Source organism: Megalops cyprinoides, chromosome 3 (genome assembly GCF_013368585.1).
Source record: "Megalops cyprinoides isolate fMegCyp1 chromosome 3, fMegCyp1.pri, whole genome shotgun sequence".
Taxonomy (NCBI): domain Eukaryota; kingdom Metazoa; phylum Chordata; class Actinopteri; order Elopiformes; family Megalopidae; genus Megalops; species Megalops cyprinoides.
The window spans coordinates 42,526,492-42,553,042 of record NC_050585.1 but is presented as its reverse complement, the minus strand read 5'-3'; the positions used below and the strand labels follow the sequence as shown (position 1 = coordinate 42,553,042).

General features: G+C 47.3%; 2 protein-coding genes across 2 annotated transcripts; one reads left to right on the top strand and one right to left on the bottom strand.

Annotated features, from left to right (window-relative positions):
• The first annotated feature begins 1,964 nt into the window (after nt 1–1,964).
• Nucleotides 1,965–3,338, top strand: LOC118773994 (G-protein coupled receptor 151-like). Its single transcript, XM_036523078.1, has one exon. It carries the CDS (start codon nt 2,033–2,035, stop codon nt 3,245–3,247), a length of 1,215 nt encoding a protein of 404 aa, XP_036378971.1. The 5' UTR covers nt 1,965–2,032; the 3' UTR covers nt 3,248–3,338.
• A 1,289-nt stretch (nt 3,339–4,627) lies between these two features.
• Nucleotides 4,628–26,551, bottom strand: tcerg1b (transcription elongation regulator 1b (CA150)). Its single transcript, XM_036525436.1, has 20 exons — nt 26,505–26,551; nt 24,497–24,722; nt 23,608–23,760; nt 22,729–22,996; nt 21,461–21,697; nt 18,805–19,005; nt 17,876–17,979; nt 17,285–17,373; nt 16,570–16,730; nt 16,406–16,481; nt 15,290–15,425; nt 13,504–13,593; nt 12,581–12,699; nt 12,110–12,260; nt 10,066–10,230; nt 9,186–9,368; nt 7,868–8,047; nt 6,796–6,879; nt 5,999–6,099; nt 4,628–5,162 (listed from the first exon to the last, which is right to left on the bottom strand). Exons 1-20 carry the CDS (start codon nt 26,549–26,551, stop codon nt 4,961–4,963), a joined length of 2,973 nt encoding a protein of 990 aa, XP_036381329.1. The 3' UTR covers nt 4,628–4,960.

Genomic DNA, 26,551 nt, shown 5'->3' with positions numbered 1-26,551 from the left:
CAGGTGTTGTGGAAATCTGAATGCACGCCGTGCAGGTAGCCTATCCTGAGGGATGGATCAGATTACCAGATCTCCCGGCCTTCTCATAACGTTAACACGCTTTCACCGAAAATAGGCAGGGAGCATGCCAAATGACTGGCTGAGATGGTTTTTTAACAAGATGTGCTGCAGCATTCGCTTAGGACTTTCTCGCCGTAAACAAGCTGAGTTGGACATGGCAGCACAACGTCATGAAAATATATGCGTTGAAATAAGTCTAAATAAGATAGCCAGAGGCAGTGGTCTTCACCTGCTCTATATCGCACCAAATAACAACAGGGCTGCTTTTTAAAGAAAAAGATCAAATTAACAATAGCTGGTGAGGGAAGATAGATAATATCATGTGAAAATACTTAATGCTGTAACCAAGAGAACAGAACCGTTGTCATAAAAAATCTAAGTATTCTTTAATTGCGAGATAGTCGTTTGAATGTCATTTTACCCAAACAAAAGACATTGGCAGGATACTTAAAATACTCAACAATATTAAATACTAATTCTATCCTAAGCTATTTTTGGTTTACGATGACACGTAGAATCTTGTAAACATACGATTCTCCACAAGATCGGCTCGAGCTAAGTTACGTCACTGCATCTCCATTACATTCAGTGAAGTTCACGGTCGTCCTTAAAGCGTGAAGTCACAGCGCAACTCTCTGGCACAGGTCTGCTATTGCCCTTGTTGATTGTTGAAGTTGCACTCGATCCAGTGGCAGTCGGTGCTGGCTCATTCTAAAGCAGCCCTGTGTGCAGATGCAACGCCCTTTCAGAGAATACACGCTTTTTAGATCAATTAGAAAGATACGTTATCTATCAGTTAACCGGCTGCTCCTATTGCAACGATTATCAGGAATATCGGCGGATCCGAGAGAAGACGAGCAGGACCTCGCTTTTGAAGGTGCCTGTTTTGAACCTTTTTGCAAGGTGACGACCATTTCAATAAAGGTTATTTGCATAATTATAAATCGTATCCGAAGCAAAAGTACACAATAGTACTGGTAAGGGTAATGGTACCACTCGCTGCTGTCCGTGCTATGGGGGCAAACCCTCTGACAAATTACAGGGAATTCCGAACAGTTATTCGAGTCAAGTATTCATCCTCCCATGCACGTTTACTCAATTGGTAGGCCTAATTCGCTCATGCAGGGCTACTTACTGACCACGACGCACAACGATAGAATTATTAAACGCAGTTTAGGATGTTATTAAAACACATTTTCAGGAATAAAACATTAAAACAAGACATTACAACTGCAAACGACTCAAACCACTTCGGGCCAAAACTACAACACTGACCACATCGGGGATACCGCTTATTGAAGGAAAAGCCATATTTATTAGAGTGACGCAAAAGCAAACTGAAGGCTAAATCTGCAATGCGATATATATAAAAAATGAATTCGATTATTTATGAGTTTGAGGAAATAGGCTAGGATGCATCACATTTCAGTACAGGTTATTGCGATATTTTCATGTAGACTGCGTGGTTTATGACAATCTAATTAATTCGTGCCTATCGGAAAAATGCGTATCAGGGTCTGCTTTCCTAAAACACATATCCTTTCAACCGGAGAACCAGTTGTTTTTCTTCGACGACATGATTTATTCAAATAAGCATTAACTTTTAATGTTTTTAATTGGCCCCATGAGGGTACCGCGACGGGTAAATTCCCTATTAGCGGGAGCAGGAGCCTGTCAATCAAAATGCCAATATATATGCCTTCACAGAGCTCGCGCTGTCGTCTCAGTTGCTCAGTTACTGCGAGAGGAGAAAAACCCGTAATCTCATCGATCACATCTATCCTGGTTCAATGTGCTACAACTGAATTCTGTAGATATAACGCAAGTACATCGAATAACGTTCTTTTAAGGGATCTCTGCAAGACGCGCGTTTTTACCTTTTCTTCACGAGATGGATCCGTTACTACAGCAAAGTGTGACTAACAGCACGGGGAACAAGTCTGTGGACAGACAGCTGTTCTCCGAAGTGGGCATGGACAATTTCTTGGATTCCCAGGAACTGAAAGTGCTAATACCAGCAATTCTGGGGATAATCTGTGTGCTGGGCTTTGCTGGGAATATCACAGCGATGGGCGTTCTGCTCAACAACGCCCTCAAGGGCAAGCTGACCCTCATCAACGCCCTGATCCTGAACCTGACACTGGCGGACAGCCTGGTGCTGGTGTTCGTGGTGCCGTTCAAGACCGCCGCCCTGACCCGGGCCGGCTGGACGCTGGGCTGGTTCGTGTGCAAGACCTGCGACTGGTTCCTACAGTCCTGCATGGCGGCCAAGAGCTTCACGGTGGCCATCATGGCCAAGTCCTGCTACAGGTACGTCAGGAACCCCAGCAAGCAGGTGAGCATCGACCAGAAGGCCATCCTCACCGTCCTGCTTTTCGTCTGGCTGCTGGCGTGCCTGGTCTCCGCCCCCCACGGGCTCTTTGCCGGCCTGCAGGGGCAAGGGGACGGGCTGGCGTGCGTCCAGGCCGTCCCCCCCTCCGCACGCGACGCCATGGCGGTGTACGTCAAGGCGTCCCCGCTGGTGGCCTTCTGTGCACCGCTGGGCTTCGCCCTGCTGTACTTCTGGCGGGCGTACGGGCGGTGCCGGCGGCGGGGCAGCAAGACACAGAACCTGCGCACCCAGATCCGCTCCCGGCGGCTCACCATCATGCTCTTCGGCCTGACCGTCGCCGCGGCGACCATGTGGCTGCCGCAGTGGGTGGCGTGGGTATGGTCGCAGCACGCGGCGGAGAGCGGGGGCCGGCTGCCGCCGCGGCTCTTCACCCTCTCCGCCCAGCTCCTCATGTTCTCCATCTCACTGGCGGACCCCGTCATCGTCCTTGCCCTGTCCGAGGAGTTCCGCGACGGCTGTGCTGACCTGTGGCGGCACCTCACCTTCCGCAAGCGCCCGCCGCCCAAGAGCAAGCCCGGCCCGCACGCACCCACCGCCCCCAAGTCCCCCTGCCCCCGGCCCGAGACCTCCGCGCACCCGCCCCCGCGCGGGCCGGACGGGGGCCCTGCAGAGCAGCCCAAACCCGAGGAGGCCCCCGGACCCGGCCCCGCGGAGCCTGGCAGCCCAGCCAACAAGGACGGCATGGTGCTGCCCGATCTGGAGCAGTTCTGGCACGAACGCGAGACGGGCCCGCTGGCCGATGAGAACGACCCCATCCCATGGGAGCACCAGGACCAGGCAGAGGTAAAGCCCTAACACGGCTCAGCTCGCGCCTAAACTCACGTCTTTATCAGCCACCACGGAACAGGCAAGCACTTCCCTCTCTCTCTGTACCGACCCTGTCAGCAGAGAACAGCACTAACAGAAAGACCTCACAGAGCTGGGAGGAGGAGCTCACACCATCTAAAACCAATCAACTGGTCTCATGTTAAGTACAGAATTATAATTAGTACTATATGACAAATGTATGAAATACAACCTGATTAAGGTCAATTTCTGCAGTTCACAGTATTTGATAAAGCAGTTCACTGAAGCTCTTTAACTGTCTGGTGATCAAAAATATTGTTGCAGCCAAAATTAGGTTTGGGTATTGCTTGCTTTTCAACATAACATGTAAGAAAAATGTCCATATTAATGAAATACTAATTTAAAAATCAATCGCAATTACTGGCTCACTCTAACACAGCACCGTAAATTGCTGAATTTTTCAGAATTTTGTAAATAATGTAATTTGTAACGAAAATGTATTTGTAAAGTGTAATTAGTGAAAGGTATTTGCAGAAATTTTGTCCGTTTGTCAGTTGCTCCTTGTACAGTCGCCAATGTGGACTCGCCCTGCTTCAGGAAGGGCACGATGTGCAGTGATATCCAGAAAATGTTGCGTGTTTTGTAACTTGATTTTTTTTGTAATAAAGTGAATGTTAAAACCCCATGTGTGATTACATTCTTTTCTGATCTCATTATTAACACTACGGCAGCAGTACAGTAAAGCGAGGAATGTGCAGAATATCCATCATAGGACTCTTCACTCACCTAATCACCTAACTCACTACCACCTAAAGCAAAGTAGGTGGTATGTCCTTAACTCAAGTTTTCCTTTTTTAATGGTTTAATGCACTTGTGTCTCCACCAGCTAGCTCGTACCTTGTCTGGCCAACTATTGAAACTTGGTCATGCAGCACTTCTAATATTGTGACTCCATGTATGGCTTTCGCTTGTCTTGTACTCTGTCTCACTTGTAGGTTGCTTTGGATAAAGGAGTCTGCCAAATGAATAAATGTAATGTAATGTTCATCTATACTGGCAGTTCATTTCAGCCTTAAAATCCAGCCAAATGATGACACAACAGAAAAAAACTGTTGCTGTACTGTAATGTAATGTTGCTCAGCACATAAATAATGTAACGTATGTAGCTGAGACAGTATTCTAGACAGGGTCCCCTCCATTCTTTTAGACTTGTGACAGGTGTCATTTTGAAGTGACATTGTTGTGCAGTGTTATAAAACCATGCTGGCCCAAAATTCTTAAAAAAAGTGGGAGGTTGCATTTATTCCATTAAACTTGTACAGAAACATAGCAACGAGTCAAAATTAAACCACTTTAGAAACGTTTCAACATTCAAACTGCATACCGCTATCATTACAATGACGACGACGAACTCCTTAGCAAAAAAGAAAAAGTCGCCGTCGCCAGCTTTCACCCGCAGGGTTCACCTCTGCCACACGAACAACTGAATATACATACATGTATATATCTGTTACCTAAGGTTGGATCTGACAGCTTTGCGGGGCCAGAGAGTGAATGAAGCCACGGATGCGTTTTTTTAATGTAATCCCCTTTAGCCTTTAGCTGTCACCTGTGGTTCATGAACCCATGAGTCCTGTGGGGTGCACCACGCCCTGGGAGGCACAAGCAGTAATACTGTACAGCTGGCTTTTTTTGGGGGTGGGACTGGGGGGGCGGGGTGTCTCATTTGGTGGAGCGCCGCGTGGGTTCGGAGGCGGTGGGCGGGGGAGGGGGGCCCCTGCGGTCCAGGTCCTCGATGTACGACATGATGAGCTTGCGGCGCTCGTCCGGGACGCAGTCCAGCACCAGGTAGCGCTTGTCGTTCTGCAGGACCTTCTCCACGTCCCTGAGGTGCTGGTCCGACTCCTGGATCAGCTTCCGGGACCTGGGGGGTGGGGGACCCAGACAGAGACGCACTGGTCATTTCAGGCCTTGAGCACTACGTCATTACATTGCATTACCTCGCTTAGCAGACACTCTTACCCGGAGCGACCTCCAAATAAGTGCATCACAATGCTGAGAGAGGTTATCACACCTATCTTGAGCCTCTTTAGATCCTTCTAATGTTTTAAGTCTAAAATGTACAAGAAGGCTTTGAAAATTCATGTGAACATGGTTACCAGCTGTCACCTGTCTCAGCTTTGTCCACTTCCCTGGCTTAAAAGGTGTATCATTTGACCTTTGACATCAGTTACAGAACAGGATGCGGTTCACAAATCCTGTTCTGTAACTGTCCTGCAGACATTCAGCCTTCAATGTATCGACTGCGTGTAAACTGCCTGTCGATGCTCACGAGGGCCACTGGCTCATAATCTATTACAAGGCTGCTGAATGAAATAATTGCACATCTGAAGAACACACCCTTGAAGACGGAACTAGTCATACGGCGATTACTTAATACTGTCACCATTAGCAAGTCCACAACATAACTAATGGCTGTAAATGATTTTAGACACTTCAGAAATCATTTAGTTGTTGTTCTTTTCCGCAGGGCATAATGCATTTTTACAATATACTTTTATTTACAGTCTGTGTCCATTAAAATGTTAGGTGCTGCACTTAAATTCACCTCTGACAACTGACCAAGTCATATCAAACAGTTCTCCACACCTGATATCATTTCCATGTCTGCCCTCACGAATGTAAGTGAGCTCAGCTACTGGATGGAAATTCACAGAACTGACACTGGCAGCTGAGCCCACAGGGAGGGAACAGACTCACCTGTACGTGATGAACTTGGTCTCCTTCAGGAGCGTCCTGAAGTCTGCTTTGGCCGTGATGTACTTGTCTTTGATGTAATCTTCAAATTCCCTCTGCTTCTTCTACAACATGGAAACAGGAAGTAAACACATAATTCAACCACCTAACCATCTGAGACAGGTTGTCTAACATTGTAACAGTGAGCCAATAAAAAGATAAAAAGATCACTTTATCGATTCGCATAGCAGACACCCTGTTTCTGAGCGTAGAAGACATATCCTTCATTTACACAGTTGGGTATTACAGGAAGCCAAGAAAAGTACTGGCCCAAGCTGTCAGCTCTACCGTGGTGCATGACACAAGGAAATGAGTACAGGTAATGTTCAACAACACCTCAGGGATTACGTGAAGTAGTCAAAAACATAATTTGGCTAAAAATTTTACTCAAATTTGTCTTCACCAGTACAAGCTCTAGGACTGTGGGATTCTACTGTTGCTTTAACCTGACAGACAGCCCTGATGAAGACTTTCAGTCAAAACACACCGATTTTTCAAATTATGAAAATATACTTTTACGCTTTCATTTTCGTTATCATTCCAAGAGGTGCCGAAATTTATTATCTTTCTATTTATGGAAGCAATTCAAGTTAACAGCCTTGCTGAAGTGTACAATAGCAGTGCTTCCCTTGGATGTCAACCCTGCAAATTCTGAGTTACCAGACCTGCTTCTGATTACTATGCCACACTGCTGTGTAGCATGTTAAGCAAGCGGAGTTTACTGGGATGATTAATGAGGCAAACGTATGAGAATAGGTCACCCGATCACTACTGGAGAACTTGATACAGCGAGGATCCTCTTTGATGATCTTCTTTACTTCCTTCCACGTTGTTGTCAGTGTTATCTGGGAAAGAGAAAATTATTGCATTACTGAGAAATTATTACTGAATATGTGTATCAGAACATCCTACATGTGTCTGGCCTGCTAAGCACACAAAAATGCCATGTAATTGAGGTGAAGGACGCATCCAATTTTATGAACTTGAATTTTATTTATTTTTAATTTTATGGACTTGAATTTTATGAACAGGTGGCTACTTAACAAGGTGAGGACACTAACAATGAAATACAATACACAATAACCTACATTAAAGTCCAAAGTATTTTCGATCATAATCGCAGTACCACTCCAGAACATGAACCCTGTCTGCAGATGTCACATTACACTGGCTGTGTTTTACAGTGCATTAGCTTGTGTAGGTTGATCAGTAAGTGTTAAACAGGAAAGAGATTCAGAGATGCCCTCCAACAGCAGGTTCTGAGAGGAGAGTCAAACCCATGCCAATCCTAAAGCTGTTTCAGGTATGCTTCTCACTACATTTCTCTCTGTTCAGTTGTAAATTTCAGGAATCTCACCCAAGCCATCATCATCTAGGTGTGCGTTTTGGGTACAGCCCTCACCAGAGTGGTACCATTTCAGCTAAGTGTTTCAGGCACAACTCTTACCAGAGAGGTACTGTTTCAGGCATGCATTTCAGGTGTTCGTTTGAGGTGTGCGTTTTAGGTACAGCTCTCACCGGAGTGGTACCATTTCAGCTGTGCATTTCAGATACAGCTCTCACCAGAGTGGTATCGTTTCAGCTGTGCGTTTCAGGTATAACTCTCACCAGAGTGGTACCATTTCAGCTGTGCGTTTCAGGTATAACTCTCACCAGAGTGGTACCATTTCAGCTGTGCGTTTCAGTTATAACTCTCACCAGAGTGGTACCGTTTCAGCTGTGCGTTTCAGGTATAACTCTCACCAGAGTGGTATCGTTTCAGCTGTGCGTTTCAGGTATAACTCTCACCAGAGTGGTATCGTTTCAGCTGTGCGTTTCAGGTATAACTCTCACCAGAGTGGTCTCGTCCAGCAGCTGGCGGAAGTGCTCCTTCTTCTTCTTGGTGAGCGCCTCCACATGCTCGTTGAAGAGCTTCTCCTTCTCGTCCCGCTCCAGCAGAGAGGCCGACTCCCAGCGGTGGTCCTTCCTCAAGTTCCGCCGCGTGTCCGACCACGAGGCGTCCGACGACCGCACCTGTCGCACAGACACACACACACACACAGAGTCAGTATCAGCATTCTACCACAGGCATGGGATACAAATGGAAACTGCTACAGGAAACCCATGGCTCTGTCCAAAAATTACCGCTAACCACAAGGGTTTTGGAAAGAACTCAGAAAGAAAGAGGGCTAATGTGGACCCAGTTGAGGTCATCAATTCCAGCTGTACCGACTGTCCACGGATAAACTCCACACAGAGCTGGACTCACATAGAGGAAGTGACCTTAACTGTGCTGTAAATAATGTAGGAAGCCAGTCCCCTATAGCTTTGCAGCCCCCGCAGAACCTGGGCATTGTTAATGACCACAGCCGTGCCCCCTACCAACAGGTAACAACAGGGATCGCAAGGTCAAATGCGAGATAACTACCCCAACAGGTGATCGCAGAGGTCAAACGCAAGACAACTGTGTCTCTAACAGTCTTAACTGTAGGTGTCATGAGTGGCAGACTTCATGGGAATCTGTATAAATTGATAACATTTGATGCAAGACGCCAATTACTCACTTGGAAGTCTAATTGCGAAGTATAATATGTCGCCATTTATAACCCTGAATCAGCATGGTGAGAAACTTCCTCATAGTCTATATTTCCTTTATGATAACAGAACTCATGACCTCACTCAGTGGAAATCATGGGTCCAAGATCCAGCATCTTCTGAATGCAGGACAGCTGGCCCTGCACCTAAAACCCCACCCAAACTAATGGTGCTCACCCTAGAAAGCAATGAACTATGCCCAGGAGTGTAGGAGCGCTCTCCATGTCGGACACCTAAAACCCCACCCTAAACTGGGGGTGCTTACTGCACAGAGCAGCAGACAGAGCCTGAGCCCAGCGGGGGAGCGCTCACCATGTCGGACACCTAAAACCCCACCCTAAACTGGGGGTGCTTACTGCACAGAGCAGCAGACAGAGCCTGAGCCCAGCGGGGGAGCGCTCACCATGTCGGACACCTAAAGCCCCACCCTAAACTGGGGGTGCTTACTGCACAGAGCAGCAGACAGAGCCTGAGCCCAGCGCTCACCATGTCGGACACCTAAAACCCCACCCTAAACTGGGGGTGCTTACTGCACAGAGCAGCAGACAGAGCCTGAGCCCAGCGGGGGAGCGCTCACCATGTCGGACATCAGGGCCTTGAAGTGCTGGATGGCCTCCTCTCGCTTGTGCTGCTCGCGCTCACGCACGATCTCCTTGGTCTGCTCGGAGCGGGCCTTCTGCACCTCCCTCTCCCGCTCCCGCAGGCTGGCCTCCATCCGGGCCTGCCGCTCCAGCTCCTTCTCTTTCTCCGAGTCCAGGTTCTGCGGCCAGACACGTGGCGTTAGGCACGCACACACTCACTCGCTGAGGCGAACCATTACACACATACACTCAATGAGGTGTACCGTTCCTCTCCCTCTCTCTCACACAGACACACACACACACACAGACACACGCACACACTCACTCGCTGAGACGAACCATTACACACGTACACACACACACATACACTCAATGAGGTGTACCGTTCCTCTCCCTCTCTCTCACACACACACACACACACACACACACAGACACACACACACACACACACTCTGAGGTGCAACATCATACATTCACACTTATGAACACTGACGTGTACTGTTACACCTGCACATGCACACACACTAAATTTCTGTATCAAACATAACTATGCTGTCAAGCCAATAGTGTCATATTCCACGCACACTGACTACAGCACTAAGCATTACGTGTAAGCTCAGCAGAGGTCTTGTCCAGGGTCACTTAAAATGCCTATACATCCCACACCCATTTACACAGCTGGGTATTTACTGAAGCTGGGAATTTACACACAGCCTAAATAGGCTAAAGGATACCACTGTAGTGCCTGAGCCAGTGTTTGAACCCACAACCTTCTGACTCCCAGTCTGGCTTATTGACCAACAGCTCACACTAGTATCCCTGTCCAGCGTGTGGCCTAAGCAGAGACATGCTGTTGTGTCAGCTCCTTCCTCCCACCTTGATCTGTTTCTCCACGTACTGCTTGTAGAGCTCCTCCCTCATGGCCGAGCTCTCCACGGCCTTGTAGCGGTGGTCGCTCTCCAGCTTGTCCTTCACCTTGCTCCAGCGTTGCTGCCCGTCGATGTGGTAGGAGGCCAGCAGCTCGTAGAAGTCGTGCTTCACCTGTGTTGAAGAAGGAAAGATGGCGATGAAACAGGAGAGAGGACACACTTGGAAATAGACTTTTAGATTCCAAATAGTTTACAAACAGACTTCAAATGCTTGTATTTGATCTTTTACATTTGAAGTGGGACACGTTAAGTGTGTAAAGTAGTGAAGCGAGTGAGGATTCATGAACCCCAGAATCAGTGAATCAACCATGTGCTGTCAATCACCGACTGTTTTCAAACAATCAAAAGCTTTTCGCATCAACATGACTCAAACAGTATTACATTACTTTCACTAAGCAAACACTCTTATCTAGAGTGATTGCTAGCATAAGAGAACAGAAATGTATCCATTCAAGTTCAATGAACAAGTGTCAGACCAGGCTAACAACACTTCCAAGACCAGTGAGTGTGGGCACAACACTATTAATGCCCTACCACAAGTTTACATTTACATTTATTCATTTGGCAACTTACATAGGTTACAGTTGTTTTACAATGTTATCCATTTATACAGCTGGCTATTTACTGAGGCAACTGTGGGTTAAGTACCTTGCCCAAGGGTACAGCAGCAGTGTCCCAGCGGGGATTGAACCGGCAACCTTTCGGTTACGAGTCCTGCTCCTTAACCACTAAGTTAACTTATACTAACTTGACTAGACAGCTTACAAGTACATATGCACAATACAGGTACAAAATTTAACAGAGGACTCTAGTAGCAGAATCGGTTAGGCCTGCTTTAAAGGTTACCACAGCACTCCTGCTGACGGCAGGTCTTATATTCTGTGGACTGGTAATTGACAGAACGTGAGAGATGATTAAGAGCACCCCATTGGGGGGGGGGAGTCTGCGCCCCCCTCGCCCAGGGAAGAGGGCGGGCAGGGAGCAGACAGGCTGAGGGGCCTCCTGCAGGGGGGCACCCCCTGCTCTCCACCCTCACCCTCTCTCTAGCAGCTGACATTTCCAGAGTCATTAATCTTTGATGGACGACCTTTCATTGTGAGAGGCAACCTTCACAGCTGCTAGCCCTCCGCATAAATACCAATGGCAGTCGCTCCGGTCTCCAGTCACAACTGAAATCTCGAGCTGCAAGCGCCCAGAGAGGGGAAACACTGGCCTGGCCGCGCATTCCTGGAATGTTTAACAGCATGCACTCCTCTCTCTGGAACCCAGCGAGTCACAGAATCACAGCGATACCACTGAGGATGCGGCAGAGGCCAGACCCCAGAGCTATGTGTTTATAGTGTTTTTCTGAGGCATCTGTATCACCCTCATGCACCTGTACCATTTGTTTCAACAAAATCCGAGCTGCCTGGAAGCGCCTGTGCAGCAGATTGTGTGTGTTATCGGTTAGTTACTGCACACAAACTGCAAACTGCTCAAATACACCATAAACGCTCCACTGTCTGAGCCGGACGCTGTGGGATGACTCAAAGGACTTACCATATGGGGAAGGGGGGGTTTACATTACTTGACTGACCAATCAATGCAAATTCTGCTTACGTTCAAAGAAATGTACCACAGAAAGCAGAAAAAGGTGTCTGGCGCCAGGTTCCCATTACATCTAAAGACAAGCTTTTTATGCTTTCTGTGGTACATTTCTTTGAACGTAAGCAGAATTTGCATTGATTGCATGTTGTTTTTGTATAAACTTCAACTTGATCGGCCATTCATTTTCCACATGAATGGGGTTCTGATTTTTCAGTTTTCTCAACAGCAAAGGCAGTAAAGGTTGCTCTTCATGACTAGGCCTCCTGGAACACTGGGATGAACCCTTTCAGTGGTATACTGTGTTTGATGTTACCCTCACCTGGCTGTCACCCTCACCCTCATCCTTGCCCGCTTCCCCTGACCCTCCCACCGACCGCCGGGCTTCGACGCTCCCTCCGCCCCACCTTCTCGCCCCGGTTCTTGGACTCCTCCTTCTCTTTCTTCCTGAGCGCAGCCATGAACTCCGTGAATATGGCCTCGCGGTCCTTCATCTTCTCGATGGCCTTGAAGCGCGCGTCCTTGGCATGCTTCGCCGCAAACTCGCTGAACGTCGTCCTTCAAAGTGGATACAGGGAAACGAGTCAAGCTCATCAAACCACTCCATGACCAATTACAACAAACGATAACAACGACCTGCATTTCTTTTCATGGATACTCAAAGTAATGTACAGCGAGGAAGAGAGTGCCAACTCACTTCAACCACCACCAATGTGGTGCATCCAAATGGCTAATACATGGCAGCCATTTTGCACCAATAACCAATGTGAGACAAGCACCACATATATGGTGGTTCAGAATAACTCTGATGCACTCAGAACCACTTTGATTCACTCAGAATCAAAAATTCTGAAGAAGCAGTCGGGGGAAGAACTCACCTCACGTTCAGCTTGGCCTCCTCCATCATCTTCCTGAACTCCTCTTTGGCCTGCAACAGCTTATTCTTTTTCTCCTTCCTCTCCTCCTCCGCTCGGGTCTTCACATACTGGTCAAACACCTGCAGGGGGCGACGCGGAGTGGTGAGGAGTGAGAGCCACTCTACGGAGGCCTACACCTCCATCACTGGCTCTACAAAAGCATTCCCCTATCCAAGGAACTGCACATCATACACGGTGGTGTTGTCTTGGAGCGGTTCTAACTCACATAGGGCACCATGCTAAAGGGACACAACAGCACTCCCCACCAGACACTGAGACCCACCACCCTTTCACACTGGTGACCTAGACACCGCTCCACACTGCTGCTGTTTAAATGCAGGTCAGAGGGGTTTCCCGTGGGGCTCTAGTTACCTAGGTGTAACATCTGTGCCACCCTCTCCTTCCGGGCCTCATTTCTCTCCACCACCACTGGAGGGAGATTTTTTGGGGGGTGTACATTGCTCGGGAGGAGAGCGACGAATAATTCAATTTCAACTCCTATTATGAAGTTAAGACATGAGAAAATAAGCAAATGAACAGGAAAGCTGCTGGTCTCCAGCCCACCCCCACCCCCAACCCCTACAACCCAGGCATGCAACAAGCAAAAGGCTTGCTCTCGGGTTTTACATGAGAGGAAGATAACTGGCTCATTCAAATATTCAGAAGAGGTGAGTGTGAGCTACAACATGGCGAAACCGCATTGAAGGAAATAACTGCTTTGCAATAGGAGGAGGACTCATTTCAAACACCTTACAGTTTCTTCAGAGAAAAGCAACAGAAGCAATAACATTTATATTTATATTTGCAGAGGCATTAACCCCTGTTCTGTTCCAGCATGCACTGACCACTGGACCTCTCAGCTGCAGGTTCTTAGCATTCTGTACCTGCTTCCTCTCCTTCGGGTTAAGCAGCAGATATCGAGGATCAAACACAATCTTATGCAGCTCCTTGTCCCAGGTAGAGAAGGCCGAAACCTGGAGGGGGCGTGGGGAGGGGAGGGGAGGGGAAGGGAGAGGAGAGAGGTGAATAAAGTGAGGTCTAATGAGGCAATTATAACAAGCAATCATTTCAGCAGGTGAGGTCCCCTCTCCCGTCCCGCCCGCGGAGCTCAGAGCCTGGGATGGCCGTTTCATCATCTAAACCGTCATCTCTAATGAATGACTCTCCACCGGGGGGCCTGGGCAAAAGGGGGGGGAGGGGCCGAGGCAGTCTCCAGCGCTAATTGGCACAGACAGGAGTGCAGGTAATTAAGCAAAGAGCCTTTCTCCCTAATTAGCCATGTAAAGCGCCAGCCGCCGCACGCCATCTCCACGGCGAGGGCGGCCGCACACGCATGCGCGGGGGGGGGGGGGGCATCGGCGGGAAAGCGCCGGCCTTGATGTTCCTGCCTTTGGAGTTTGATTTAAATGCCTTTTATCTCGTCTCTGTGTTACGGGTACAAAGAGCTGCAACCTTTCAAACACTAGAGGGAGGGTGGGGGGAGGGGGCTGTAAATATTTTACTTGTTTTTTTTTTTCTTGGTGTGTGTTAACAACCTGAAATAAAAATTCCACTTTACCGCCACGCCGCAAAAGCCACAGGCGAACTGACACGAAACTGGGACGAAATGGTGGGAAAAGGTAGGGAAATCTGAAATGCTCACACTGCTTGTGCTTAGCATCAGCGGAGAGGGTGAGCCTCTACGGCGAGCAGGACAGGCACACAGAGATGTTATTCGCATCTCAGGTGATTTCAGGCTGCTACACCTCCCCACACGGCCCCAGTATTCAGGACACCATGAGAGCATCCGTGGCACAAATCCACCCCTCCCACCAACCAAACACAACCATGACAAATCGTAGGCAAATTATTTCTGCATCAGAAAGTGAAAAACAAAACCACTAACACGCAAACAACAGAAGCAGCTTGGAGTCATTAAAATTGAAATGAAAATAATGGAAAAGTGTTTTGTAACTATAACATTACCACAAATTAAATATTTCATTATTATTATGAATCTTTTTTTTTTTATTTCAGAGAATGCAAGCACAGACACATTGAAAATTTTGGGTCAAAAGGCACCTGTGGTGGTTTCAATAGGAGAAATAAAATGAGAAGGTGTTGGTTTGGGGGGGGGGGGGGTACATTATCCCTACAGCTGCTCAGTAAGGAATTGAAAGTATCATGATAAATGCTTTCCCCTAACTGAGCTACTTTACAACTTTAGTTAAAATGAAAACTGTATTGAATACAAATTGGCTAGTAGTAATTTTCAGACCCCTTGGTGCCCTTTAACCCTCATATACAATAAATCCTATAATAAACTACAAGTCCTAAAGTAGACCTACTGTGTAAAAATGAAACAGATATATCTTTAATGTTTAGCTGAGAAGTAATTCCTGCACATTAGGAACTACTGAAACATGTAATGTACTTGACAGACTAATACGCCTAATTTTAAAATGAGACTCCAAGACCCATTTTCCCATTCAATGTGACAAACACAAAAAGACAGGAAATCACAGGAAGAGAGGTGAGAGAAGAGAGAGAGAAAAAGAACATATCAGGAGGGAAAGAAAAGGGTAAAAGGATATTAACTGAAGAATGTACCTTCTTTGGGTTCCATTCAGATTTATGTGTCTAACATTACAGTGCTGGTTACAGAATGGCAGTCGGATTGAAGTGTTTTACCCCTCTCTCCAGCAGCATGTCTCTGAACTGTTTCATGCGCGCCTCCAGGGGCACGACTGCCCTCTCTCGGGCAGCCTTGATCTCCGCCTCCATGGCCGCCTCTTTCTCCGTGTCCACCTCTTTGACTTCCTCCTTCCTGTGAAAAACACGGCCGTGTGTCAGAGCTCCAGTCGGAAGGGGGGGGCGATACGTAGTCTGGAGTGGGGTTATGTGGGATACATTCTAGGGTCAGGGAAAAGGGAAGTGGGCTTACTCCTTTTCAGTCTCTAAGCAGTTGGCTTTGGTTGGAGGAAATGTGGGCTGGATCAAAATAGAGACAAAAAAAAAAAAAAAACAGCAGCGCAGTCCACCAAAGTGGTTGGTAAACCCCAAGCCAGACTGTGCTACCCATGCCAACAAGATGAAGCACCCAAGAGGTTCCTCTCATTACAGGAATACGCTCGCGGTTTGGTGGGGGTTGCCTACAGCTAGTCATTAGAAGCCCCAATGACAATGCTCCCCTGAAGCTATAACAGTCACATGTGACTACAACAGCCAGTGATCCTCCGATTCAGTCATGTGGTTCCAAGTGCTGTCTAGTGGAAGGTCAGGCAAGGTGGTTACCTTGGAGGCCCATGGTGGTCTCACCAGTTCTACAGGCGTTCACCTGAAAAATATTCTCCAGTGCAACAACAACACCGTTTTGGGGGGGGGAAGCAGGTTTGGCACGCACCGACAGGAAGCACTGACTGACTGGGTACCTGAACAGTGAGGACTCATGACTCCCGCAGTGGGAAAGTTAAGGCACTCACATCCGGAGCAACTCGACATTAGAAATGTATTAACTTCACACAGGTCCAGTCAAGGACGTCTGACTGATTTTTGGCATCATTTCTGAAGGAATCAATTTTGTATGCAACACACTAACACTCTCAATTGACACTTTTTGATTTCAGAATTAAACACTATTAGGATTAATTTTCATCGAGATTTTGCGGTTATTTTCAAACTATCCGGCACAAACTGATTCTGAACATGCTTTGCCTTCATTTACACAAATGGGGGGGAAAAGCCAGGCCTTCTGTGAATGCTAGGCTTTGCTAACACCCCTGGGTAAGGGGGATTGTGGGTACTCACTTCCTCTTCTTGGCCTTAACAGGCTCCTCGTCCAAAACTTCTCCAGCAGCAGCTTCCAGCTCTTCCTTACTGATCCCTGCATTGAGGTTTAGGGGACAGAGGTTACCAGGGGCCCGGGGGGGAGGGGGGGTTCACACATGCCTGGACGTGGAGGATCGTCTCACCTAGCTTTCGGCTGTCCTCCAGGCCTTTTTTGTGTGGGGGTTCCTGGATGCTCTTGTCCACATCGGCCCGGCCCACCAGCTCCTCGGGCCGGTCCCACATGGACAACCGTGTAGTCGGGTTGTAGAAGAAGACGCGGTCATCGCCGGTCCAGACCACACACCTGCAAGAGCGCACACGCGCGTACAAACGTGCAAAAACACATACACACACAGAAATGACTTATTACATTTAATTAAGGCATTCCACATCATACAGGGATCAGACTCCAAGTCATTTTTGTGTATGTATTACACGTATTATGTGATGCTAAATGTCTGAATGTATGTAATGGAATTTTCAATGTTTTTCGGAGACACTGGGCTACTTTGGAAATTAAATGGCAGCTGGAAAAGCCTACAGTATCAGCAATGACCGCTACATTTCATATCCAGTGACATCAAGCTAGTGAGATAGCAAGGAAGATTGATGTCTTCCGTTCTCTGCTAAATAAAAACTAAACAAAATGGTACATTTCTTAAACACTGGAGAACCTGCCCACGAATGTTCAAGGACAACAGACCACTTGACCACCTTTCTTGTCTTTGCTTTGTTTAAAATCCAAAAATGTGCAGCACAGAAAACATTAGACTTAAGAGAATGTACGCCGTGACAGCTAAGGTGTGAGGTATTATGAGACTGCATGTGTCATTTAATGAGTTTCTCGTCAGGCCCTACCAGGGTGTTCCTGGGATGGGGAAGGTGGCCACAGGTTTGGCTTTCTGTGCGGCTCTCTCCTCCTCTGTCATCTCCTCCTCCTTGGGCTCCTGACATGAAGGGCAAAACAAAAGCCAAGTCGAGCACTCACACTGACATACAGGATGTTGACATACTGGTTTTAAATATTGGTGTTGGCCATGGTTTATGGAAAATTAAACCTGGTAGGTTTGCTACAACAATAAAGAGCTAACAGTAATTATATTAATAATACCCACCACACACACACACACACACACACACACACACACACACACACAGGCAGAGAGGTGAGAAATGGCATCCTGGAGGAACTGAAACAGTATCCATTTATAGTGTATTTAAGGCTCTTAACCTGTTAAAAAATGTAACTAAAAGATGTACCATGATGCATTTTAAGCTGATTTATGCTTTATTCCCCATTTATGCTTTATTGCCCATTCAAGTCAGGATGCTGTGATTGTGCATGCATTCCGGTAACGCAGATCTCACGGCATCTTCCATACACCCAGAGATAGAGGTGCTGGAGTGAGACTGACTCCTCTGTGCTGGTGGGAGCATCCGGTCACCCACCTCTTTAACCTCTTTTGGTGGCTCCACTTTGGGCTCCTCCTCCATGTCCATGGGGTCCAAGTCCTCCACTGAGGGCCTGTCTTTGGCCTTCTCTGCATCCTTATCTAAATGAGGGAACACAAGCACAGTTTGCAATGTCTGGATTCTGTCCTCTCATTGGCCTCCTCTCACAAGCAGTGGATTTCAGCTTGGCATTTTTACCCTAGTATAAAACACCTACACATATTCCAAATATAAAATAACTGCCTCAAAGTCAAAGGCTGGAATATTCCTCCTTTTTAGTGTCAAACTAGAACCAAAATCGCCCTCTATTCCTGGATAGATTTTCTGTCTTCCTAGGCAGATTACACTCTGTGTGTGCTAGCAATACAGATCAGGACATAATTGATGAGGGTCATAAAGGTTGCAGTCTACAGCTACAGTTTGGAATTGTGGGAGCTGTGGCGTTTCACAGCACCTCTGAGAGCTTTCAGAAGTAACTAAAGAGAAGGATGGGGTGCCATCCTTCTCTTTAGAGTTTAAGGCACTATATACATCACAGCAGGTTGCAGGTTTGAATTCTTGATGTGAAACCGCTACTGCACTCTAAAGCAAAGCAGACAGCCTCATTTGGTTCTGTAAATATCCAGCTGTGCAAATGGCTAAATCTAACATTTACATGTAGCTGTTATCACGACGCTGAAACTTCAGCTAGAGAAATGATGACTGGCAATTCAATACAGTATGACTGCAGCTAAAAAGCACTCAAGTGCCAGAAACTATTATGCATTCCCCGGCATGTCAAACCAAGAATGAAAACTCCTTAAGTGAGTTTTCCCTGACATTTGCAAAAAAAAAAAAAAAAAAAGTTAAAAAGGAAAAAATTAAGTGCATCACTAAGGTTTTAAAGTTAAGGTTTAAAAAAAAAACCTTCCTTAAACCAAACATACCCTTCTCCTTGAGCTCGAGGGGCCTGTCCCAGGTGGACTCCAGTGTGCGGTTGTTGTAGTAGTAGGTCTTTCCGTCTGCAGTCTTGTATTCGGTCCACTCTGGCAGAGGCAGAGCGCCGGCGAGCGCAGCGGGCGCCGTGGCGATGGCCAGCTGCGGGTGCATCATGGGAACAAGGGGAGGGGCCATGGCTGGCAGCATTCCTGAGACGGAGAAAACAAACAGGCAGGAACCCAGGTTAGACCTGTCTAATATTTTAATACTTAGGACCATATTAATAATGTCTTTAAAACTCTTAAGTATTATCACTGAGGTATAAACGACATGAGATGGTGATAATTAAAGTGGTTTGGCAAACACTTGTGATTCTGAAAAGAAAAAAAAAACAAACCTGCCCATGAGCAATCAGGTCTGAATTTACTGAAAGGGATCCTAACAGAAACTGACTCCAGCCCCCCCATAACTCATAACCCAGCCCTGTTCATTCTATGGTAAGACTTTGTGCAACGTTCAAGTATGTATCAAAGTGTAGCATCAGGTATGCAAATGGTACAGTCTGTTTGAGCTGGCTTGCAGGTGGCAAGTAAATGGCTCTGCCTCGAGGCCAGCTACAGATACAAACACATCACTGACTTAATGTAAAAAACAGAGGTCCCAACACAGTTAAACAATATACCTGAATGCAGCTCCACTGGGCTGAAATTGGTTATACACGCATTACACAGGATTCATTCATTCATCTGGAACTCACAAAGAGAAGCGACTGGCACAGATTTCCCACTTATCGGTAATGACTGCCCTCATACAGGGACTGCTGGCTATCTGTATCCCTGCTATTCCTGCTGAGATGGCCAGGCAAACAGATGCTTGACAGAGGGTGATTTGTCACCCTCCAGAAGAGGTCACACCCACCTGCTGGGCAGTTCTGTTCACCTGGCAGCCCTACCAGTACCCTTCAATGCCAGTCCCCATGCCAGTCAGTCTAATCAGACACAGGCAAGTTCCCACTGATTTCCCCCCTTCAGCTGTGATTCGATGGGGATAAAACTGAACTTTCTGTTTTCAATAGGACTGCATAAAAGCATAATTATAAAGAGGTTATAGCTAACAAAAAGATATCCATCAAGACCAGGTGTATGATGGTAGCATAGCGAGCCCATCTTATGTTCTCCCTAATGTTTAAATGTTTAAATCATGAGCATTCAGAGTATGAGGTGAGCTTGAATCCTTTCAGTACTGAAGAGACAGATTGGACAACGCTGCCATCTACTGGCCACTTCACTCCCTTCATTCCGAGACATGCATTAATTCAGTCACAGGAAAGTGTTAACAGGAACTGAGACATAAGTGCAAACCTCACATGCATATTAATACATACAGGGGACTCTTGATAAATGTTTTTCACTCCTATAAAGATGCCTATAACGAAAACACTTCCAGCATACAGACATGGCAAGTTACTCACAGCTTTGACCAGTAAACTCGTTCTGTCCACACATACACATTTGCCAAAAAACAAAAAAGCTCTGCCAACTTGTAAAAAAATTACCCACAGTGGCTCACACAAAGAGCCACTGTTCCAAATGAATACATACATCAGCTCTTTGTGTAATGTACTTATGCACCATGGATGCATCTATTAATCCCCCATACACATCATAGAGACTCTAAAAACACAACGGAGAGGACACTGTCATCTCTCAGGATAAAGCACATAGGCAAACATATGACCAATTTCAGGTCTCGTTGCACAGCTACAATAGTGCTTATTTTAAGCCATTAAAGATCTCTTTTCTCAAAGCTTAAATGACCCCTGACTGTCTCTCCTCAGGTCGGCTCAGGATAAACCTCAGCTTGCAAGGACTGACAGCAGAAAAGCAGCCATCTGCACAAAATAAGGCTCATTGCTCTCACAGAACACCAGAGGACTGAAAGAAACAGGACTGGACATATAAAGGAGTTAATGAATGAAGAGCTGAGGGAGGAGATGGCTGAGGGGTAGAGCCTCATTAACTGCAAGCACATCGGGGCTGCCTTCCTTCAGCCAATCTCACGGGTGCAAGGAGACAACTGTGGGCTTACATTACATTACATTATTGTCATTTAGCAGATGCTCTTATGCGGAATAACTTGCATAAGTTACAATCTTATTCATTTATACAGCTGGGTTTTTACAGAGGCAACTGTGGCTTAGGTACCTTGCCCAAGGGTACGGCCCTAATGGGGTATCGAACCAGCAACCTTTCAGTTGCTAGCCCTGTACCGCACCGCTACACCACACAGCCGCCCCACCGGCTTAAGTGAGGTAACTATGCACAGGGCAGCCTCTAAATGGCGGCAGTGTAGCATAGTGGTTAAGGCTGCTGTATCCTTGGGCAAGGTACTTAGCCCACAATTGCCTCAGTAACTACCCAGCTAAATAAATGTATAGCACTGGAAAAAACTACTAATGTATGTAAGTTGCTCTGGACAAGAGCATCAGCTAAATGCCCATAATGTAATGTAATGTAAATGGTTGTTACTGATTGGTCCTTCTCTGTAATAAGAAATACATGCCACACCGGGGTCACTCACTGGGGCATGCCACTGGGCCTTATTCTGAGCAGGGGAGAGAGGGGTGTAAGGGAAAAGGAGGGAGGCGAGCGGACTGGTACCCACCAGGCAGTGGTATGTGCATGCCGGGCAGAGGCACTCGGAACGGGGGCACCATGACGGGCGGGAAGGCGGGGATGGCGGCCGTCGCCTGGGGAACGGCGTGGGGCAGCAGCTGCGGCATGGTCTGCACCGGCGTCACTGTGGCCGTCACCGTGGAGACGCTCATCGCCGTCACCGGGGCGACCGCCGCCATGCTGGACGGTGTGCTGACGAGAGGGGGCATCTCTAGGGAAGCAGAGGCTGCAAAGAGGGGGGAAGTTTGAAGGATGAATAAAAAGGCTTTACACATTTCTTATACTTTCACAGAACCGCAGAAAGTAACGGGGGCCATCTTGCAAGAGAACAGTCCACACAATGTGAAAACACTTCACACAAGTTTCACAAACGTGTCCAGACAGAATGAAGGATCAGGTCAAATGCTGTGGACAGAGACTGACACTAAGCCTTCAGTAATGGGCTGACCAGACTACTGAATCTGTTCGGCAACCTGCCAATCAGCACTGAGCAGTAATGCAAAGGGGAAAAGAGGAATTTGACAGGGAGAAAACACTGACATCATCGACATTAGCCCGTCAGTCCTCGTCGGAAGGAACCTTAAGCCTCTCAACAATACTGTCAATAACACGGTGAAACACACTCTCAGCTCCAACAATGAACTATTACTGACAGCTTAATTTGCCACCTCCTCTGTCCTCAGACTCAACACCTTAGCCAGTGGGCGACGGTACTGCTTGTTGATCCGTGTGAGGAGTATCAGCTTTGTCAGGTGTCACTGAAATGTGTTTGGGAGCTCTACAGGCTCTGTGGCTGTGAGACTGAGTGATGCAGCAGGTGAACTGAGGTTGGCAAGCTGTGCCTACACCAAGTTTATTGCTAACGAAAGGTGCTTTGTTATGGAGCCTCAAGTGGATGGTCTTTAAGTGATTGCTACGCCCCCCTCCTAAACTAGTTTTTATCTGGGGATAATTTTCGTGATTATCCTGTGTGTCTTTCTGGTTGCCCTGGGGCACAGAAGGGAGGCTAAAAATTGGCACATTTTCAATGGGCAAAGCGAAACAGGGGTTGACCTCAAAACTGCAAACACTCTAAGTCTCAATGAAGGGCTCTCACTGAAAAACAAGACTTCTGGTACAACTGATGTTTCTGGAAGCCAAGTGTAGATTTTACATGTGATAAGGTGGCACACTGTGCACTCTCTCGGCCTGCTGCTGCGTGTGTGGTCCCGCCTCACAGCAGTGCCATTCAAGAGGAAAAAGTATGTGGAGACTTACTGGAGATTGGCTGAGAGACAGCAGGAGTGGAGGCGGGGCTGGGGGAAGGGCTGGGGGCGGGGCTTGTTGCCATGGTTGGGGAGGGGGCCTGGGTGGAGGCTGGGGAGATGGCCACGGTGCTTGCCACGGGCAGGCTGGTGGTGGTGGAGGAGGCTGCCGCCGAGGCCTGGGTCACCATCATGGGGCTCAGCTCTGACTGCTGGATCACCTTCACCCCCTCGGGCTTGCTCCAGGCGGACTCCCGCGTCCTGGCATTGTAGTAGTATACCTGGGGGTGGTTGGGTGGGAGAGTGATAGAAAGTGGGGGGGGGGGGGGGGGGGGTCACCTTTATGAATCACTGATGAAAGCTGCCTTCATCTGAAACATCCATCTCTGAGCTTTCCTGTGTCACATCATTTGCACAAACTGTAAATAAATCTGCCTGCCCGAGGACTCTTCCCATGTTAGCCCGGACAGCATCCCTCAGGACTCATTACTGAAGTTCCCTGCACTCCATGCATCTGCAGTTAACAGACAAATCCTCTTTGTTAGACAGAGTGCTACAGCTATCCTTTGAACTCTTGCTGCAATTCAGATCTGTGGCCCAGAGACACACAGCCACAGTCTAGAGAAAGCATTTGGTTAACAGCTGTACACATCCAGGACATCTGCAGATAAAAAGATCTTGCTGAAGACTTACAAACAGCTGTGTCCTGGAAATTAAGAATCCATTCCACGGTCCAGCGAGCTAAGCAACACTAGTCCCTGTGGCATTGATTGCAGTGCTGTATTCCTGGACAGAAGGCAATACTAGCCTTTCTTCTCCAATCAACAGGCCAAGTAACTGAGGTGTGCAGTGCCCTCTTTTGAAGCTGTACAGAAACAGTTGAGCACAGTACCTTTCCTTCTGGTGTCTTGTTCTCCACCCAGATCTCCTCTGCGGGGGGGAGTGCTGGGGTCCCGGGTGACGGCACGGGGGGCATGCCCGGAGGGAACATCATCCCGGGGGGTGGCGGCATGTTGCTCATCGGTGGAGGCATGAATGGCGGTCTCTGAAAGACAAATGCAAATCAATCCCAGCAAGCAAGTGGGTCTCACTTTACACACCCGAACACTTTTACTGCTTACATTCAAAGCGTGGCTCTTTTAAAAAAAAAAAAAAAAAAAAAAAAGAACAATGAAATGTGGGATTCAAACTGCTTAATGTGGAAAAACATCAGTGCGAAAGCTTCGGCTTTCACCGAGTCCATTAAATTTACAAGCCCCACGCCAAATCACCAAACCCCTATATTCTCCACTGACACAATGGATTCAGGCCTTGTAGCCACTCATCCTCTGACTCATCGGGAACTGGCAAAAGTCCCAGATGGAGTGACTACAGCCTGTGCTGTGCAGTGAGTGTCATCACCCGGCCTTTCTGCTGAAAATGTGCGCAGCGGCAGCTGCGTTCCACACCTTCCATTCTCTGTGCATAATTAATGAGGCAACAGTTGCCTGGCTCAGCGTTATACAAACATTGGAAAAACATTCAGAACATTTCAGCATGCAGCCACCCGGCACATTTGCAATGCAAGTCAGTTACTTCACTGCTTGAAACAAAGGAGTCCTTCTCTGCTTACGAGCTCTGGGAAATAACTGAGAACCTCAATGCCTACTGTTAGCTCAGTAGGCCTCAAGCTCAGACCCTCCTCCCAAACCGACTGTCATCACACTCTCAGTGCAATTTAAAGCAACACACACACACCACAGACAGCCGAAAGGTGAGATCAGTGAACGCCTCTCCTGTACCTGCAGGTGTGGGGGCCCCAGCGGAGGGGGCATGCCTCCGGGCGGGGGTATGGGCGGCATGCTGGGGTCAAAGGGCGGCCTTCCAAAGGGCGGGCGCGGCGGAGGCGGGGGGCCCCTCATCATTCCGAAAGGGGGAGGCGGGGGTCTCATTAGCGGGGGCGGGCCCCGCATCACGGGGCTCGGAGGCGGGGCAGGGCCTCTGAAACGCAGGGTCTGCTGCGCCATCCTGGTGAAGACAGCAAGAGGGTGTTTATTACCAGAGATGGGTGGAGCTACAGTGTGCTGTCATTCATCTTGTCTGAGCTAATCAAAAGACCTTCAGAGTGAAACTGTATGATTGGATGAAATCGAAATGGCACTTGTAACCTACGCAAGTCAGTCTGGGTAAGAGTGTCTGCTGAGCAACAGTAATGTAATATGACACCTGACAGCTCCGCAAACTTAGTGTCACTCGTAACAAAAAGCAAACAAAAAGTTTTCCTAAACACAGGCGGACATGAATATCAGGAAAACACCATGTAGAGAAACAGTCTTGTTTCTAATCTGTGCAAACTGAACCAATGTTGTCTAGTGGGGAAATCATAATGTTGCTGTTACTCGGAGTGATGACTTGAACAGCAGCTAACCATGTAAACTAAAATCATACACATTGAATCTGGATAGTGGGTATCTGGGTAGCAAAGGAACACTGTTTCTCCACCTTTGCTTGTTAAACACTTGGCTTTTTTCCAACTGCTTTTAAACAATTTGGTTTTGATCGACCTGTTACTTGCATGGTGACCTTTATTTAACATCACTTGACAGTTAATCAAACACACAGCTGTGTGAAAAAAACTGTTGTGGAAAGCACATTTGGACTTTTTCAGTTCTGAAGAGCTACCTTACTGTTCTACCAAGCCTGGTTCTAATCTTCATTTTACTGATTCCACAAACACAAATAAACATTAAAATAATTAACTTGTCTATTGGCATAAACACCCTTCCAACTACTTACAACTCAAGAACAGCAAATGCCCGTCAAGTGATGTATAACCCTGATCAGAACTAGCAAAATTTAAACATCCACAAACCTTATGCCGTTTGATAAAAGCACCGAATACCTACAGTACCATGGTTTAGAGGCAACATGGATGGCCTTATAACTGCCCAGTCCACACTAAATAGGATGCTAGCTACCAAACTGCATCACATCCATGAAGTTGCAAGACAGCCCACCAGCACATAAACCTAGCTAACAAGTTAGCCAACTGTCTAGAGCCATTAATTTAGATCTGTGAAATCTTTTCCCTCAACTAATGATTGCAGCTTATCTATGTTGCACCAAGACCACACTGGCTAAATAAGTTATTAGAACATCGACTCATTGAGATGTAATTGCTTGTAAAAATTAGCAAGTAACTAGCTACTTACACACATAGCTACACGCTAGCGTACAGCTGTCCAACAAGCTAAGTTACTTTGCGCATTTTGAAAAAATGTGCTCAACATAGCTAGTTGACTAACTAGATGAAGAGTAATTCGTAGTATAGAATATCAGTGACAGCGTTTGTGGCTAGCATAATCAAAACAAAACGCAGCTACCCGACCAGACTGAAACACAACTGTTGGGGAAAGTCGGGTCGTTCATTCATTCCATTCGGCGCAGGCCAGTGCTACGCTCATCATATGCTACCATTCCAGTAATATTTCTAAATAAAGAGTACAGTAAACTACGTCTAGCGCACCTAGTAGAGAACCCAGGTTGAATATACGAGATAGACATCAAGAACATCGCTAAAGCAGACTGATTTTGGAAGCTGAGAGAGCGAGCTAGGCAGATAGTTAGCAAGGTAACGTTAGCTACCTATATAGCGTAGCTTCTCCATCACCAATACACTGGAACTCCTCCGGCTTGCAAGTAACTATATGAAAAGGCACCGCACTTTCACGTGGTACTGTCTTTTTCCTGCCAGGAACCAAAATTTCCTTTTCTGTCTTTGCTGAACTGGTGTACTACCCGTCACCTCACCTGTTGTCGTCGAACCCGATACCGTCTGCCTCTCCGTGCTCCGCCAT

Coding starts and splice junctions, on each gene's coding strand:
- tcerg1b (XM_036525436.1), bottom strand. CDS start 26,551: ATGGCGGAGCACGGAGAGGCAGACGGTATCGGGTTCGACGACAACAG. Junction 17,980..18,804: donor CCTCGAGCTCAAGGAGAAGG/GTATGTTTGGTT, acceptor TCCCTCATTTAG/ATAAGGATGCAGAGAAGGCC. Junction 15,426..16,405: donor GTTAAGGCCAAGAAGAGGAA/GTGAGTACCCAC, acceptor TGTTTTTCACAG/GAAGGAGGAAGTCAAAGAGG.
- LOC118773994 (XM_036523078.1), top strand. CDS start 2,033: ATGGACAATTTCTTGGATTCCCAGGAACTGAAAGTGCTAATACCAGCA.